Source organism: Trichomonas vaginalis, chromosome III (genome assembly GCF_026262505.1).
Source record: "Trichomonas vaginalis G3 chromosome III, whole genome shotgun sequence".
Lineage (NCBI taxonomy): Eukaryota > Parabasalia > Trichomonadida > Trichomonadidae > Trichomonas > Trichomonas vaginalis.
In genome coordinates, this window is record NC_067205.1 from 6374331 (window position 1) to 6393317 (window position 18987).

The 18987-nt window shown below is 32.4% G+C and overlaps 5 protein-coding genes across 5 annotated transcripts, besides 1 other annotated feature; 2 read left to right on the forward strand and 3 right to left on the reverse strand.

Moving 5' to 3' along the window:
- Positions 1-65: 65 nt before the first annotated feature.
- TVAGG3_0652390 (uncharacterized protein) lies at positions 66-910 on the reverse strand (the record flags this gene model as incomplete). The annotated part of the gene is made up of 1 exon (XM_001322041.2): positions 341-871. The coding sequence occupies one exon, from the start codon at positions 869-871 to the stop codon at positions 341-343; it is 531 nt and encodes a 176-aa protein (XP_001322076.1).
- Positions 911-1437: 527 nt separating this feature from the next.
- TVAGG3_0652400 (nuclear chaperone required for maturation and nuclear export of pre-60s ribosome subunits) lies at positions 1438-4371 on the reverse strand (the record flags this gene model as incomplete). The annotated part of the gene is made up of 1 exon (XM_001322040.2): positions 1777-4089. One exon carries the CDS (start codon positions 4087-4089, stop codon positions 1777-1779), a length of 2313 nt encoding a protein of 770 aa, XP_001322075.1.
- A 402-nt stretch (positions 4372-4773) lies between these two features.
- On the forward strand, positions 4774-5432 carry TVAGG3_0652410 (GTPase protein; the record flags this gene model as incomplete). The annotated part of the gene is made up of 1 exon (XM_001322039.1): positions 4779-5375. The coding sequence occupies one exon, from the start codon at positions 4779-4781 to the stop codon at positions 5373-5375; it is 597 nt and encodes a 198-aa protein (XP_001322074.1).
- A 446-nt stretch (positions 5433-5878) lies between these two features.
- On the forward strand, positions 5879-15238 carry TVAGG3_0652420 (cilia- and flagella-associated protein 47 family; the record flags this gene model as incomplete). The annotated part of the gene is made up of 1 exon (XM_001322038.1): positions 5886-14264. One exon carries the CDS (start codon positions 5886-5888, stop codon positions 14262-14264), a length of 8379 nt encoding a protein of 2792 aa, XP_001322073.1.
- A 1587-nt stretch (positions 15239-16825) lies between these two features.
- On the reverse strand, positions 16826-18448 carry TVAGG3_0652430 (FAS-associated protein family; the record flags this gene model as incomplete). Its single annotated transcript, XM_001322037.1, has 1 exon — positions 16847-18448. One exon carries the CDS (start codon positions 18446-18448, stop codon positions 16847-16849), a length of 1602 nt encoding a protein of 533 aa, XP_001322072.1.
- Positions 18449-18731: 283 nt separating this feature from the next.
- Positions 18732-18987: part of a mobile genetic element that runs on past the window's edge.

Sequence of the window (18987 nt, forward strand, 5' to 3'; positions counted from 1 at the left end):
CGGACGGTTAAATCTCCCATTCTATTTTATTCATTCCCCCAACATTTAATTCGACAGTCTTTAATTTGTAAATACTTAGATCATGTTTAATATATAAGCTTTCATTCATTACTCCTAGTTTCCCAATGAAGCTTTCAGTTGAATCTTAGTTATTAGATTTTACATTCATATTTCTCATAATTATAGTAATATTAATGGATAAATCCTTAATGGCATCTCAAACAGAAAAATCTGCCCCTACTTTACTTTTGAAAATCATTGAATTAAAACATGACGCAATTATTATCACTATTTTTTATTAAAATTTCGTGTAAAAACATATAAATTTCGTAGGCTATCTTCATGCTTCATCGGAGTAGTAGGAATAAACTACATCACTTGAATAAACATCAACACCTTCGCCAGAATCAAACTTCTGATCGTCTTCGTTTTGAAGACTTGGATCTGGTGATGGAGGTGGAGGTAATTTCTTTTCTTTCCTCTTTTTCTTCTTCTTCTTTGGCTCTTCAGAAGCTGGGACATTTTGAGGAGCTGGAGCTGGTTTTTGTTCTAAAACAACTGGCTGTATTGGGATTGGAGCTGGGTCTGGTGAAAGTGGTGGAGCTGTAACATCAATAAATACTTCTCGAGCAGTAACATTGGACTGAAGCTCTTCGCTCTCAAGTAATGGAGATGAATTAACATTTTTCTCCTCTGTATCGTTTGTTTTTCTGCAGTAGCAATAGTAAATAACAATTAAGACAATAATTAAAAGGACAACTAGCAAAGTTATGCCAACAGCTATCCAAAGAGTATGTTCGTTTACTGGCTTGGAAGTGGGTGATGCACCATTTGTGCACAAACCTAGGGCATTCAAGAGGAAAAGAAACATATAAAAAATTGTGGTAAATAAAATAGATATTTGAATAGATATAAACATCCGAAACCAAAGCTGCTAAAAAAGATTTATAACTAATAATAGATGGATTACCGGCACATTAGTTTTTATAGAGTCGATACTTTCAAAATTCTCAAAACTGAATTGAGACTTTGAAAATTTCTATTTTGGGCCGGTTAAAAATTTGAATAAATTAAATTAACTTGAAAAAATATCGGATGATTTCCCTTAAATTTTGAAAGACCGAAATATAACCGTTGAGAATTTTGTCCAAGTTTATTTGATTAAAACTATTTTTGCATAAAATAATTTTATCAAAAAAATTCTAAATATTCAAAAATATTAATTCGTTAATAGATTAGAAACATTGAATGCATTTCATTTTTTATGAGAACGTTAGATAAAATTTTTTCAGAATCTGTCTCAAAATTGGAGGGGAAAAAAATTACAATAAATGTCATAATCAAGACTTCCATTCATAATAGAAAAATAACCAACTATAATTTTGTCATTTTCTGTATGTTTTTTCAAAAATTTGTAAAATATAGAAATCTTTTAATGATAATCTTATGAATTCATAACAACCTTATGCTTAACTAATCTTTTGATTTTTCAATGGGGAGTTATGTTGAATTTTCTAAAATGTCTTTTGGAATTCACCAAATCCTATGTATTACTGCCAATTCACTAATAAAATAAATGAGTGTATCTCATTTATAGACATTTAATGGCATTGCTTCAACATTGAGTTGATATTGCATCTAATTATAACATACCCAAGTAATCTTATGAATTGATAACCATTTTATGAGTTCATACTGCATAAATATCAGAAAAGATATGATAAGATATCCTAAAGAAAAATCTTGTATAGAATTTAGAATATAAAGACTTTTTTTTTAATAATATTCATCAGTAACGAGTAAAGGTTCATCGGCAGCTGGATCTGGTTTTGGTCTTCTGCGAATGAAGATGATTGCCATTGATCCAGAAACAAGGCCGATGAAGATAATAATGTAAACAGTGAAACTGAAGAATGAAAGGAACTTCGGTTTCATCTTAAGAGGTTCTTCTTCGATAAGTTTATCATCTTCTTGCAAATTTTCTTCTTTCTTTTCATTTTGTTTCTTTTTACGATCTTCTTCCTCTTTATTCTTCTGTTTTCTCTTCTTTTCCTCTTCATTTTTCTTCTTTTCTTCTACCTCTTCTTCATCCTCATCTTCTTCATCTTCATCATCATCTTTATTCTTCTTCTTTCTCATTTGTTCTTTGGTTTTTCTATCCTTTAGTTTGACCCAATCTTCGTCTTCATAATTATCATCATCTTTTGTTCCTTTCTTTTGTAATTTCTTGTTCCTGTCCTTTAATGAGACCCAATCTTTATCATTGGCATTGACATTCCTGTATTCAGCATCTTCTTCGCTTTCATCATCATCGATACTTATTTTACTCAATTTTTCTTTTCTCTTTTTTTCTTCATCGTCGTCATCTTCTGTGTTTCCACCTGTGATCTTCTTGTAGACTGTTGGAAGTTGATCTCTTGGATGCTGTTGTTTCTTCTTTTTGTCTTTTTCGTCTTCGTCATCGTCGTCATCTTCTGAATCTTCGTCATCTTTCTTGGAATCTTTTCGTTTGAAGTTGTTTTTCTTGACCAATGGAACTTTGTCTTCATCATCATCATCTTGTTCTTCATCATTTTTCTTTGAAATTTCTTTATCTTTTTTGTGATCTTTTCCTTCTTTGTTTGTTTTATGGGATTTTTCATCTTGCTTATGTTCTTTCTTGTTTTCGTTCTCTTCATCTTTTGTTTCTTTGTTATCTTCTGATTCTTCTTGATCATCTTCTTCTTTCTTTATGTCTTTCTTATCTTTCTTCTCGGATTTATTATTGTGATCATCTTTCTTATGTTCTTCTTTCTTTTCTTTGTAATCATCTGATTCTTCTTGTTCATCTTCATCTTTCTTGGTTTCTTTCTTATCATTTTTCTCTTGTTTATGATGTTTATCTTCTTCTTTATGCTTTTTCTCTTCTGCGTCAGTTAATTTGTAGTCACCTGATTCTTCTTCTTCGTCCTCTTCCTTTTTAGGTTCTTTCTTGTGAGGTTTGTCATGTTTATCATTTTTAGAAGCTTCTTTCTGACGTTTTTCCTTCTCTTCTTCTGATTCTTTGTAATCATCATTTTCTTCTTCTTGATCTTCATCCTTCTTTACATTCTTCTTGTCTTCTTTGACATTCTTATCATCTTTATGTTCTTTCTTGGCATCTTTGTCTTCTTCTTTCTCATCATCTGAATCATTTTCTTCTTTCTTTGGTTCTTCTTTTGGTTTTTCATCGGATTTGTTCTCTTTATCATCTCTAGCTTCTTCTTTCTTCTTCTCTTTGTCTTCTTCTTTTAATTCATCAGATTTTTTATCTTTTTCTTCTTCTTTCAATGGTTTTTCTTCTTTCTTGGTTTCATCATTCTCTGGTTTGTCTTCTTCCTTTGATTTTTCGGACTTTTCCTCAGATTTCTTTTCATTTTCTTCATCATTCTTCTTTTCTTCTCCTTTCTTTTCGTCTTTGTCAGTTTTATCATCTTTTTGTTCTTCCTTCATCTTTTCTGCGTCTTTTTTCTCATCAGATTTTTCATCTTTCTTTTCTGATGATTCTTCTTTAGTTGTAGCATCGGATTTATTATCTGTATTTGATTTCTCTTCTTTCTTATCTTCATTTAATGCGTCATTCTTTTTATCGTCATTTTTATTTAATTTTTCATCGTTTTGAGTTTCGGAATCTTTTTCGTGTGTGTTTTCTTTCTCTTTTTCATTAGTGTTATCTGATTTCTTACTTTCAGCACCTTTATTTTCAGAAACAGATTTCTTTTCTGTTTCAGTGTTTTCTTTTTTAGTATCAAGTTCTTTTTCTTGTTCCTTCGCTCGTTTGTTTTCATTGAGCTTTGCTGGTTGTTTCTCCGAGTCATTATTTATATTATCTGTTGTTTTTTCATTTTTGCTTGGTAATTTATCGTTTTCTTTGTTATCCTTGGTATTTTGGTCTGCACTCAATTTGTCTTCTGGTTTAGTTTCTAACGGAGTTTGATTTTTTGTTGAATTATTTAAATTTAATGATTTATTTGTATTTTCTTTAACCTCATGATCTTGTTCAGTGTTTTTCTGGCTTACCTTTGAATCTGAAATTTCAGATAGTCCTAGAATAAGGAAAAGAAAAATCATTTTTATAATTTAGGCAAATTTGTCAAATTTGTTATAAAAGTAAACTATTGAATGTAAAAAAATATTAGTGAGCTAAATTAGTCTCGTGTATTATTCCATCTATGCATGTATTGCTTCTGGCGAATTCATTTTCCAGGAAACCTTGTTTAGGTGGTTGAAGTTTATTCGAAATTTCGTGTTTTGAACATCTATTAGATCTACGAAGAGGATTATTGTTAATTTAATGGCTGCTATTGAACTTCTAAAGGAAAATTGGTTTAATTTGGAGTAGGTTAATCAATGAATCCCGCAAAGGAATAAAATGATTTTATCGATATTCGCACGTGTCACAAATGTTAATCATATTTACATAAATATTTTTTGGGTATAATGATCAAACAATCCCAATACTGGTGCCAAAATTTTATCAAATATTTTTTTATTTAACCATACGTTCAGGGGTTAAGTAGATCTTTGGATTGTATGGTCATGCTTATGTGTTCCACTCATGTTTTCAATATGAAGATAAATTTTTGTCTTCAAACTTGTAAGAACCTTATTTTTCGGAACTCTTTTACTGATTCAGACATAAATGGTTAAAACAGCGCTATTAAAAATGTGTTTTCAATTTCTTGATGTGATTCAAAATTTGATACGAATCAGCACCTTTTGATCGGAATTGTTCCTATTAAAAGTGACAACATTTCTGAATGACGAGTCTTGATCTAAAGATCGTCGTTCTTGGACCAGCTGGCGTTGGAAAGACATGTGTTATCAACAGATATTGCAATGACACATATCTTGAAAACACTTTGTCTACAATTGGTGCAGGATTTTTCCCTCAAACAGTAAATATCAACGACGTTGAGGTTAATATGATGATTTGGGATACTGCAGGTGAAGAAAGATTCAAATCAATCGCTCCTTCATTACTTAGAGGCGCAAACGGATTAGTTTTAATATATGACGTAACCTCACCCGATTCTTTCACAGACGTTGACATATATCTCAACATGTTCTTAGATACAGTCGATTACGATCAATCAAAACCTCTTCCAGTCATGCTTTTAGGAAATAAAGGTGACATGTCACCAGTTGTATCGGATCAAACAGTTAACGAATGGCTATCAAAGAACAATATTCCATTACATAAAGTTGTATCAGCTAAAACCGGAGATGGCATCAGCGAAGCTTTCACAGAATTTGTTAAAACGTTCTTAACAAGATCATTGGATCAGGAGAAGAGAATGAACTTCATTCAGATTACTCCACCCGATAATACTAAGAAATCCTCAAATTGCTGTTAATTTTTTTGTATAAAGATTTTCCTTTCAAAAGAAAGCAAATATATAAAACTATTCATCGTTTTTTACAAATTTAATTCGATATTTTATATGTTATCCATCAAAATTCAAACAAAATATTGCAAAATTATTTTTGGAAGCTTTTCATTAATTTTTTGTAATATGGCTCTTATTTACATGCTGATATGAATCTTATCTGAGTCATTCTTTCATTAGAAGATGATAATCTAACTCCAAGGATGTTCAATTGAAATAATTATAGTGTGAACATTATCATTATATCTATTTTTGTTAAATATGGATATTGGTATAATAATGCATATATTAATCATAGATCCAAGAAATAAGATTTGAAAAATTGAGATTCAGTTACTATTTGATCTAAAAATAGTTTTGCTATAACTTGTCTGTGCTATGTTTAGATTATCAGCTGAATTTTTGCTGAATGTAAAATTATCAACGAAATTTTGTGCTCAGAAAATGTGATCGGCATCATTCCGTTTGAAAAAAATTATGACTCAAGTTCCGCAAGATATGCTGAAAATATATCCAAACCCAATCATCTTACGGGATTTAGAGGTAGGTGAAACCGATACAGTGGAGTTTTTAGCCACAAATTACTCGAAAAATTCATTAAAATTACGTTTTTCTCTTCCTCCAAAGTCTAATTTTCAATTAAACAATGTTGCACACTTTTCTTTGAGTCCTGGTTTGCAAACATCACGTAAAATCACTTTCAAAGCATCTGATAAATATGAAGAAGCACAGCTCCTTGTTTCTTCGCCAAGTTTTGAAGATTTCACGATTCCCGTCATCTTCTACCCACCATCTCCATCAATCGAGATCAATAAAATGCATTTCGACCTTGGCAATATCAGTTTACGTTTTCCTCAAACTCAATTCTTCAAGATAACAAACTTCGGTACAAAGGATGGCAATTTTACAATTACATGCAATGATAAAGACGTCGAAATATTCCCAACAACGGGTTTTATTCAATCAAATCAAACTCATAAAATACAATTCGAAATTGAGCCTACAAAAGTTGGTCCTGTACAATATACAATCAATGTTGTATGCGAAACTGCATCAATTAAGTCGCAACAAGTTATTGTAAATGCAAATGTCCAAGATCATTCTGTTCAAGTCTTTCTAGGTAAAGAAGAAGTTGGTACAGTCAATTTTGGTCGTGCTTTCTTTGGCCAAAAGATCAAAAGAACATTACAAATTGTAAATAACGCTCCTTTCAAAAGAATGTTCGTAATTCAAATACCATATGATCCAACTGAAAAGAGATTGAAAACAAAGCAAATTTTCACTCCTTCTCCGATCGAAGGCGAAATTGAAGGAAATACAACAAAAGATATCGTTTTTTACTTCAACCCGCCAATAGAAAAGGTTGAAAGCGATGACGAAATATTTTATGAACACGAGACACGTCTAGATATTGTAAAAACTCCAATTTCTATTCCATTAAAATTATCTGGATCTGCAGTTCCTTCAAAATTCAAAATTAGTAGCTTAGACTTCTCATTTGGTGAAAAACTAGTCAATTCGTCAACATCCCAAGAGATGGAAATCGAAAACATATCAACAATTAAAGATATAACTTTTAATATCAAGAAAGTTGCACATTATCACTTCACTCCAATGTCAGGAACCATCAAGACAGGCTGCAAGAAGGTCATTACTGTCTCATTTGATCCGAAATCCCTTGGAGTTATAAATACAACTACAATCATGGAAATTTGCGACGGATTGGTTGCGCGCCATATCACTCTTAGTGGAACATCAGTGTCCACAATCAATATGGGCACGAAAGGACGAGTTCCTGTTTGGGAATCAGATCCAAATGTGAAGTACCTATTAGAATATCCAAGAATGGAATACGGATTCACGATGAAGGACATCAATGATAAAGAAAAGCAGAAGGAAGAGTTCGAAGAATTCATTGACCAAGAATCATCTCGAAGAAGTGAGAAAGAAATGAGGGTAAAACTGAAAGAACAAGCAAGAACAGATGCAAGACATTTATTACAATCAACAATTCCGAACTTTACTGAAGACCAACTTAATAAAGCTGCAGAAAACCGTCTCGAAGCATTAGTTAAAGGATACGATGACCCAATTAACTTCGGAATGAGTTACGCTGATGGTCTGGAACCTCCTGCTCCTCCTGCTGACCAAATACTCTCAGCAAGAGCTCCAAGAAATAAATCAGGAAACATCAAATCACAAAAAGGTGACAAAAAAGGCAAAAACGCTAAAACATTCAAGACGAAACCAACGACAAATGCCGAAATCGCAGAGTGCTCAAAGCCTTTGTCACCTTCCCAACAACTCTCTGTTTTCATGGACAAAGAAAAATTAGAATTCGGGGAAGTTCCTGTAACCGCCAAGAAAATTTTGCCTGTCACTTTTACAAATAATTTGACACAACATGTTTTTGTTCAATTAAAGACAGATGACTATCCTGAGTTCAACTTAACTAAGCCAAATGCTCAAGTTGTTCCTCCAAACACAAATGTCACATTTGAAATTGTTTTATGTGATTCCGAATTGAAAGTTATCAACAGACAACTTAAATATGTTGTTAATAATACTCATGAAGGAATCATCAGTTTAACAGGAAAGACAATACCAATTGAACTTAAACTTTCAAAGAATTTTGTCAATTTTGATTTGACAACAATTTCAGGAAACAATTTCCAAATGATGAAAGATTATGTTACAATTGTTAATCCAACAGAAGCAGTTGTCAATGTTCGATTGTATGGTTTTTCAGAAAACTTTTCATTCCAACCATCAAATGGTCAGATACAACCACATGAATCTCTTTCATGCGAAGTTTTCTTTAAACCAGGCCAGAAACAACAAAACGAGACACAAGGAATTCTTAGTGTAAAAGGTGGTCCGAATTTGAATTTTACTATCACAGTCAATTGTGGAAATCCTGTTATTAGTCTTGACCGAAATAATTTAGATTTCGAATTGGTTAGTTTAGGAATTAATAACATTTTAGATTTCAACATGAAGAACACAGGAAATGATCAAGCATTGTTCTTCATTTCTCCATTGTCATGTGAAGATTTAACAATTAATCCAATGTCAGGCAAGATTCTACCACATGATTTAATTAATTTCATTGTTGGTTTGAAATGCACAAAACCTATTTCTATCAAAGAGAAAGTTGAAATTGTCATTTGTGGACAAAACGCACAATATGTTAATGTTTGTGGTCATGCAGAGAATCCACAAATAGAATTATTGTTTGAGAATTTAGATTTCGGAAAGATATTTGTTGGTAATACAGAAAGTCGTAAATTTACTATCAAAAACACAGGACATATTCCTGCAATTGTTACATTAGATATGACTAATTATGAACAATTCACTATTGAATATGATCTAGAATTAGGAAATGCCGCATTCAATGGAACTCAGAATTCAATTATTAATACAACAGCCATGGGAACATTGTCTAGTTTAGATTTAAGTATGGTATCATCAAACAGTTCTAGTAAAACTAACATTCAAGGCTTAACATATAAAATCACTATTATAGAAGGAAGTGAAGTTAGTTTTGACTTAATTTTCAAACCTAATATTGTTGGAGATTTCACATTTGAAATGCCATTACAAATGGCAGACAACACTTTCATTACATCTTCAGTTCAACCTATGGTTATTGCAGAATCAATCCAATCTCCTTTAGTTTCATCAATGAATGCAATGGACTTTGGATTGACACCAATTTATGATGCTTTGAATCCAAACATCAGACCAAACATGAAACGATTTATTCTTACAAATAAAACTACAAACAAAAGTGTTAGTTTTCGAATTACATCTACTATTTCAGATGAAATCTTTTTGATCGAGCCGAAGGAAGGAACAGTCAATGTCAATGAAGAGATTCCAGTTGTTGTTACATTCAGACCTTCATCAAATGATCCATTTGTTTCTAGTTTGACAGTCTACGCAAAACCAGAACGAGAAGAAGAAATCATTACAACACGAATTTTAGTTTCAGGTAGTGGATATAATCGTCAGTTCAGATGTGAAGTCGACAACATCACATTACCAGTTGTTCCATTGAATATCAAAGCAGAACGAACAGTTCGAATCATCAACACAAGATTCATTGATTCGAAGATCGAAGCAGTTTTACCAATTTCAGAGAAGAATTTCCCATTAACAGTCACATTTCCAGAAGGAAACATGTTACAACACTCATTAGTTAGTACACCTATGACTATCTCATTCGTTAGTGATAAACCTATGAGTTTCAGCACAATGATTGCTATTGTTGATTCACAAGGTTCAAGTTACAATGTCACAGTTTCAGTTTGTACCGATAATTCAGTTTTTACGTTGTATCCAGTTTTGTCATTCAGTTGTTTCAACATTTCTAATATCCTTGGTCGACCAATTACAGCATCAACAAAGAACCAGATCCCAGATGATTTCATTGCACAATTCTCAAACAACCAAGGCTTATACGATGATTTGAAGAAGATGCGTTCATACAAAGCTAATGAGATTTCTATCAATTTCATTATCTCATTTTTGAATGCATTTGTTATGTCTAACAAGATTTCTGTTTTTCCAGAGAATTTTTCTAATTCCAAAGGAGATTTGATTTACAAGATGATTGATAACTTGAGTGGTAAAAAGAATTCTATGAAGAGTGACAACACAACAAGTATTAACAAACTGAAATGTTTGTTGCAAAATCTTATGACAGTTGGATGCCATGTTTCTCGTATCCGAGCAGAATATCTTCTTAACAAAGAAGAATTCATTGAATATTACACACGAAAAATCATCCGACAAAGTTTAGGTATTGATTACATTCAAGCACCTGATATTTCAACATTGAATCAAAAGAGTGTTAATCAATACATCACATCTAAACTATTCCAAGAAAAGATGAACGAAAAGAAGAAGATCATTGAGAAACTTTATAAACCATTGAGTCAAGAATCATGGTTATATTTGATCAACCAAGTTTTGAAAGTTTATTTAGTTTCTAAATTCAATGGTGAAAAGATGAATCAAATTCCAGGATTTATTGATTCCATGAAACAACTGAAACAAATTGGAAAAGACAACATCTATAATGATGTTAATCGTCCACCACGAATTCTCACAGCTTCTAATGTTTTGTCAACAAACGAATGTGCATTGATGAAATGGATTAATTGTTATTATTGTTTGTCTAAGAAGTGCCAAGATGTTACTCCAATCCATTCATTTTTAGAGTTGCGAAATCCACAAATCTTGGCAAGTTGTTTCACATCATTGATCCAGAACTCAGCATACAAACATTCCGAAAACATGGAAGAGAATGCATTTTCATTACAAAAACTTATCCAAAGCTTACGATTGAACTTCACTCCAGATACACCAGCTTTGTTACATGGTAATGAACCAACATTATGTTTATTGTCATTCGAGATATTCCAAACATTGCCACATTATGTTCCTACTAAAACTATTGAATTTGAAGTCGAATTAAATAATACTATCACACAAAATCTTACTATTTCTAATCCGTCTCGGAACGAAATCATTTATAGTATCAGTCTTTCCGGTTCAGACAATTTCACATGTGAAGACAAGAAAGTCACACTATCACCAGGTAAATCGACAAACATTCCTATTTCATATTTCGCACGATCACATCATTCAGACCGAGGCACTATCACATTGTTGCCAAACAGACCAAACACTAACAACAATGCACCTGTTCAAGTATCATCTATTGTTGTTGGGTTAGTTTCAAATGTCGTTGTTAATGAACCAAAACGACAATTCGAAATGAAAGGACAACTTTATTTGCCAACATCATTCACAATTCCAATCCAAAACGAGACCGGGAAAGGAGGCAAATTCAATGTTGTTTATCAATATTCATATACAACAGAGAATGGATATTCGGTTGGTATGCAACCTCTTAAAGAATTTGTTTGTGCAGGTCGATCATTGAACAAAACACTTTCTAGCAAGAACTTGGTTAGTGAAATCTCTATTCATGTTCCTTTTGTCATTGATGAAGGAACTATAGTTTTACCTGATTCGAAAGACGAACAAGTTCCATTCAATGTTGTTTTCATTCCTATCTGCATTGGTAAGTACAAACTTCAAATTTTGATATCGAATTCATTATGTGGTGAGTTTGTTTATGAATTGAATGCAGAGAGTGAAGTGAATTACGATGCAGAATCCACATCTAATGTTAAATGCGAAGAAAACTCTAAATTGTCATTGAACTTGAATGTTGAAGCCGCTAACAAGATGCTTGCTAATGCATTGGCATACAGCCGAATCAAACTATCATCTGCTTATCAATGGCCACTTCCAGAGAACAAATTCAAAGATTTAGTTAATCAAACAACTCGAGAAATTCTTAATTCATTCATGAAGAATCTCGAAACTAAGTTCACATTAACATACAGTTCACAATATTTCAGTGGTCCACATGAATTTGTTTTAGGAAGTAACACCGTTATTCCATTAACATTCTCACCTCCGAAAGCAGGTTCATACACATGCAAAGTTATTTTGTCATCTCTTTTTGATACAAGGACTATTAAAGTTAATGGAACAGCTACACCCCAAACAAAGAACATCTCCATCATGTTCGAAACTACGGCAGGTAAGAACATCACACAAGAAATTCCATTTAATAATCCATCCGACCAATTATGGAATTTCAAAATTACATACACAGGAGATTCCGAATTTGAGATTCCAACAAAATTCTCAATCAAACCACAAAGCACACAGAATTTGCCTATTTTGTTCAAATCTAAGAAGATGGGTCAATACCGAGGCACACTTGTTGTTACTAATCTTACTAAGGAATCAACAGTTAACTACAATCTTCAATCTAATGTTTCAGAACCATTGGCAGAAGAAAAGATCTCTATTAAATGCCAAGCTCGAAAGAAACAACAAGTTAAAATCAATTTACCACAAGGATTCATCCAAAACGGAACGGCGAAAGTTACATCAGATGTTGCAGTTATTTCATTTGATTCATACATCAGTTGCCAAAACAACAATGCGACATCACCTCTAACAATCAATGTTTTTGCACTTCGAAGTGGTGTTGCATGTGGCACATTGACCATCACAGATATCAACTCGGGTTGTTTCATCTGGTACATTGTTGAAGTTGAAGTTTCTCGTCCCGAACCAGAAGAAATCATCCAAGTTTCAACTATCGAACGACAACCTGTCCAAGTGACATTCTCAGTTTTGAATCCTAAGAATATCCATGTTTCATTCGATGTTGTTTTCAGTGATAATGATTTATCCGGTCAAAGCAAAATCATTATTCCACCTAAATCTAGCTTTGTTTATACTATCGATTTCAATCCATTATTCTCAATGAAGCGAACATCATATGTTTGTTTCTACAACAACGATGAAGGTGAATACAACTACTTGATGAACATCAATGTTGATGAAGCATTACCATGTGTTTTAGCACCATTCAAATCTATGATTGGTTCATCTAGTTCATCATTCATTCAAATTGAAAACCCATCCAAAAAATTATCTACATTTCGATTCGAAGTTGACAACGCAGATGTTTTCCATGTTGTTTCTAAACCAACATTCACAATTGATGCACATGATATTAAGAACATCGAAATCAAATACACTCCTAGTAAGATCGGTGTCAAAGAGACAGGAATTATCCGATTCCATTCTAAAGATGCAGGTAACTGGGTTTTCCAAGTCTCAGGATACGGCAAGCCTCCACAAGCATTGTCACCTATGATTGTTGAGAGTGCAATCAACCATTCAGTTTCTAGTTCAGTTGTTTTCACAAATCCATTCTCTTTCCCATGCATGTTCGAAGCAACATTGATCAACGACGATGACAAAGAGAATCACTTCAAATTACTTTCTAAGCGTCGATCATACCAGTTCCAAGAATATGGTGAGAGTCAACATATTTCATTCACATTCACATCTAATAAACTTGGTCAATTCAACGGGACTATCATTGTTACAACTACAGGCAAAGGATCACAGATCTCATGGAATTTCCCACTCATTGGAATTGCTACACAGAACTCAGAGAACTCTACACCAGAGCTTCATGGCAAAGCGAACCAAGTCATTCGTAAGACTATCGATCTTCCTCTTGCAGGTGAAACAAACGAACTGAAAGCGAGTGATTACCAGATTTCTATTGATTACACTAATGGGAATGACTGGATTTCTAAGTACATGACAATTTACTCAGAAGATGTTTATCAATCAAATTACACTATTATGTTGAAAGTTTATATCCAGTTCAGTCCGAAGCGACCTATCGAAACAGTCATCCATTTGAAGATCGAAAACGATAACAAACAGACATGGCGATTCCCAGTCAAGATCCACATTGAACCATCACTTGTTTCTAAGAAAATGACAATCATTTCAACATTGAACAAAGTTGCTAAAGCGAAAGTATATTTAGACGAAATCATTGAAGAAGACACTGAATTCCATGCATATTTCATGCAAGGCTCGGCACAAGAACTTAGTATTTCACAGAGTGATGGTATTTTAGAACCTAATGAATCCGAGATTGCAGAGATGCCATTTGATATTGTTTTCTTACCACGAACATATGGTAAACTTGTTCGCGGCACATTGATTATTGACACCGAAGAATCAGAATACATCTTTGACATCTTTGGCAAGATGCCCGACTACATTCCTCCACAAGTTAGTAATGGAGCAATTGATACTACCATGCCTGAAAGTGCACGAACACGAATTGACTCTACCGAACGAAGGCGAACCAACATGCGTGATCAAATTGGTAGAGCACGAATCACTAAACCTAAGTCCGCACGAAAACCTAAGAGATTATCTGCTTAATTTGTTTTTGTTTTTGTATTTATTTATTTATTTTATATTATTTATTTTGTCTTTTAATTAAAGTCGTTATATTTTCTCCAAAATGATAAAGCTAATAAGATTCAGAAAGCCCAAAAAACTCAATTGTTAGATTTGTTAGTTTTCTTAGATGTACGCCTATGTTCGTATGATGTAACCTTAAATTACATGGTTTATTGTTAAATTTCAATGTCAGAAGTCAATTAAAAAATTTAAGGTTTTTCGATGTAAAAATATTTTGTAAACATTTCAAATTCTCCATCGAGAATGGAGCGACTTTTTCTATGGAAGCCCCACATATTCAAGCGGAGGAAAAATTCCATCAAATGGTCAATATCATGTTGAAGATGATATTTTCACTGGTTTTTCAGACAACACGATCTTTTTTTCTACAAGTTCAAGTACTAATAAATTATTAGTTGAAACATCATCATTTTCACACAACAAACTAATATCTGGTGATAATGATGGTGGAACATGTCTTTATTTTTATAATTCAGGTGAATGTTGTCAAAATAAAATTTGTTCTATAAACAACAGTGTCAATGGAGAAAATGTTGAAGGTCACCACTCTCGTGTTTATGCAACAGATTCTGATAGAGCTAAGAATTTTTTCAATTTTTCTACTATTTCAGAATGTGGAAAAGAAGGAATTGGAGAAGCACCAGTTTATCATCAATATGGAAATATTCAGATTAGTAAAACAAATATTTCTAAATGTTTATGTATTTATTATTCATCATTCGATATATTGTATGGAGCTACATCTTCATTTGTTACATATTCAACATTTTCGAATAATTCACATTATAATAATGGAGTGAATTTTAATAGTGCAAGAGTAGCATCTTTTCTACAGAAAAGTAACATTCTTAGCAATAAAGGAACAGAAACAATCACTTCATATTATACAACAAAACTTACTGTCGAAGATTGTGTAATCAAAGGGAATACAGGTGGTGTTTTATTTAGAAACTATGGTTCATCTATTGAAGTAATTCATTGTAATATTGATTCATATTCAGCATATGGACAAGTTTTGTGATATCAACGACTTTCTAAGATAGTTTAGATTGAAATTTTCGTCTTTTAGTATTTCATTAATTTCTTGATTTTGAAAATCAATTTCTGGACAATATTTTAGAAGTTTAACTGCTTTATGATCAACTCTAATTCTTTCTAGTATGAATTTTGCTATTTTCTCTGGTTTGTGATATATAAATGGATTCTGAAGAATTTGTGCAATGAAATCTATGTCATTTAATGCTTCTGATGATAGTTTATCAACTATGTTTGTGAATTTAACATAATCTTCTAATGCAAACTGTAAAATATTAATAATGTTCATTCCATTTTTGAAAATATAATGTAAAGTATTAATTTTCTCCGAAATACTGATGTTTTTGAAGTATTTGCATACTGATATACCTAATAATGATTGGATTTTGAAGAAAACTACTGCTTTGATGAAATTATAATCGATATTACTTGTATATTCACGATAATTGCCATTTAAATAGTCAATAAAGTATTGTATGATCGATGAGTCTATTTCTGTATAGATTTTATTGATAGAAATGTCTTCGATTACCCTTGAAAAAATATATTGGGAGCATCTCGATGCCATAAATGAATTTACGTAGAAACTTTTGTTGTAATTTATTATTTCTAAATCCTTTTGGCACTTTGATGTAATAATTGAGTAATCTCGAGTAAAACTAAATGTATTTCCGCGATTTATTGTCGTCCATAGATCTATATTGTCTACATCACTGGTGAATTCCTTAATCCTATTAATAAATTCTGAATAACTGCCATCAATTTTAATAATTTTCAAAATATCAATAACATCGGCTTTATTTTTAATATAAATCTGACGAATGATTCTAGTTGCTAATTCTGGAGATATTGCCGTAGATTTATTTAGTATTCTCGTGATACAAGGCAAACTTAATTTGGAAAAAATTGGTTGCTGAGAGTAATCATCAACATTCAATGCAATTGCGGTCTCAAGATCGTCATTTTTGTTTCCTTTTGAGTCTGTATCAACCAAACTTTTTAACTCTGCCATCAATATAATATTTAATTTTAAAAAATGATGTTAACACATTGTTATTTTGCTGACTTATATCAAGATATAAAGATATTTTTTGATGAAATTGTCTAATGATCAAAAATATTAAATTTGCTCAAATCATAGTAATCTTGATCAAAGATTGTAGAACATTTATCAATGAAAAACTAATGTTAATATAAAAAATAATTACTTCAATCAAATATCGATTTCACATTTGCCTTCAAGGCATTCACTCATATTTTCTTGATGTGAAATATCGCATTTTCCTTCCTCTTTATACATCAATATGAGCTAAATATGTAATTTGGATAAAGATTGAAATTTATAGAAATCATGCATATCAATTTGTGTTAAAGTATGAATCAAATGATTTTGACCATTTCCATTCATTCCTCTTTGGAATATTCATGAAAATTAAAATATTTCTAAAATGATAAATTTTGAAAATAAAAAACATAACATTTTAATAACATGATACTAATATAAATTAAATTTCCATCATTGACAACATAACTCTTCCTTTGACATCTTGTTCGTCTAAAGATTTGTTTATATCTAAAACAGGTTTTCCAACAACAGAAAGTTCGAAGGCATCTAATGGTAACACTGGGTCTGTGTTTGATGCAACCCATGCGTATACATGTAAAGCAGGCTGATTTGGAGAAAATTTTCTAATAATTCTTTTCCCATTCATATTAACAGCAATAGTAACACCATCTTTTGGTTCTGGAGGCATTTTCTTCATTATTTCTTCAACTTTATGTTCTTCGGCTAATTTGTTTTGTTCTTCTTGCTTCTTTTTCTCTTCTTCCTCTTGAATTCTTCTTTTTTCTTCCAAATCTTTCTCTTCTTGCTCTTTAACTAGTTGCTCGTACTGCAAATTCTGGAAATTCCTGATTTTCTGTGACTCTCTGAGCTCGTGTGGTGGTTTTGGCTGTTCCCTTTCTTCTGGTTTTGGTAAGTTAATTTCTTCTTGCATAGATGGAGCTGGTAATGCCGGTTTTTCTTGGTATTTAGAAATAATTTCTTCTGGAACATCAAATTCATCTTTTATTTGTGGAGGGATATCATCAAAATTAGGTAAATCTGGTATTTGTTGGGGTAGTTCTGTAGGTTTTGCTGGTTTTTTAGGTGGATCGATTTTCTTTTCAATTGTTTTTGGTTTTTCTGGTTTTTTAGGCGGTTCTACTTTCTTTTCGATTGGATTTTCTTTCTTTTTAGCTGGCTCTGCTTTCCTTTCGACTGTTGTTGATTTATCTGTTGGTTTTGAACGACTAGAAGTTCTTGCAGTTCCTCGAGCTGAAGGTGGCTTCGATATGTTTGCACCAACTCTTCTAGATTGATATTCTGCATCCATTAAATCGGCAAAATTTCGATCATTTCGTCTTTCGGCAGGCTTTGGAGCAGGTCGAACACTCAAACCTGTATTATTTGGTAATTTTCGACTTGATGATTGTGCATTACGCGAATTTGTTGATGTTACTCTTGTTCTTGTTGAAGAATTTTGAGATGTTAGTCGAGGATTATTGTTGTGCTCAGAAACCGGTTTGCGTTGTATTGATTGTGTTGGTTTAGGATGGTTTGCAACTGTAGGTTTAGGTGGTTGACGTAAATTCAATGGCGGGCGATTTGATCGAGATGATGGAATTCTTGGTGGATGATCTTGTTGTTTTGTATGTGTAGGCGGTAGTGGTGTTGGTTTGGGTTGTAAATCTTTAGGCACTCCGCCCATTCTATTCTGTCTCGGAAGAACTCCTCTGGGAGGATGTGCAGCTGGATGTACAATCTCATTTCTTGGATCTAATGGTTGACGAAGATGTGGTGCAACAAGCATGTCATCGATCGAATTTTCTATTGCAATTTTCAAAGCCTCATCTTCATCGTATCTACCATTTCCAAATCCATCTAATACAGCTGGAGTTGCTCCGGGTGGTAAACTCGTTCGCCTTAACGGTCTTAATCCTTGGTCAGGATTATCATCTAACAGACCACAAAGAATATTTTGAAATTCCACATCACTATATGAATTCATTTCTTCTCGTGATATACCAGCACGACGAAAAAAAGAATAAAACTCATCCCTATCCATTGATAAAATAAAATGTTCAAAATTTTATAACGAGCGCAGAAAAAAAATTGAGAGGATAGTTGTAAAAAAAATTCCACTATGAAACCATGAATATATCATTTGCGTACTATCAAGTATAAGATATTCTTATGTGATATTGTTATTAGCCCCCAAAAGCGCTGGTTTATCAAATCAGGAAGTGAAATGTGGAGAAAATACTTTACCAAACAGTAATGGAAGTGTATGACCTCGATTTGAAATTCCAAAAAAAAATCAAAATTCAAAAATTAATAACTATTGTTGGGGCAAACCCAAATTTTAGCTAAAAGTGACAGGGAAAAAAAACGTTTAGTATTAAAAAAAAGACCGATGAGAGCTTCGTTCGAAATATAGAGGGAACTGAGAATGCGCAACCATTCTCAGGGAATATTGGATGCTATTCCCGTTCCCTCTGTATGGAAAATTGAGGTTTTCAAAGGGAGTTAAAATAATATCAAATTTATACTAATTTACTTCAAAATACAAAAGTATTTGACAGCTAAAATTAGTTACTTTAGCAA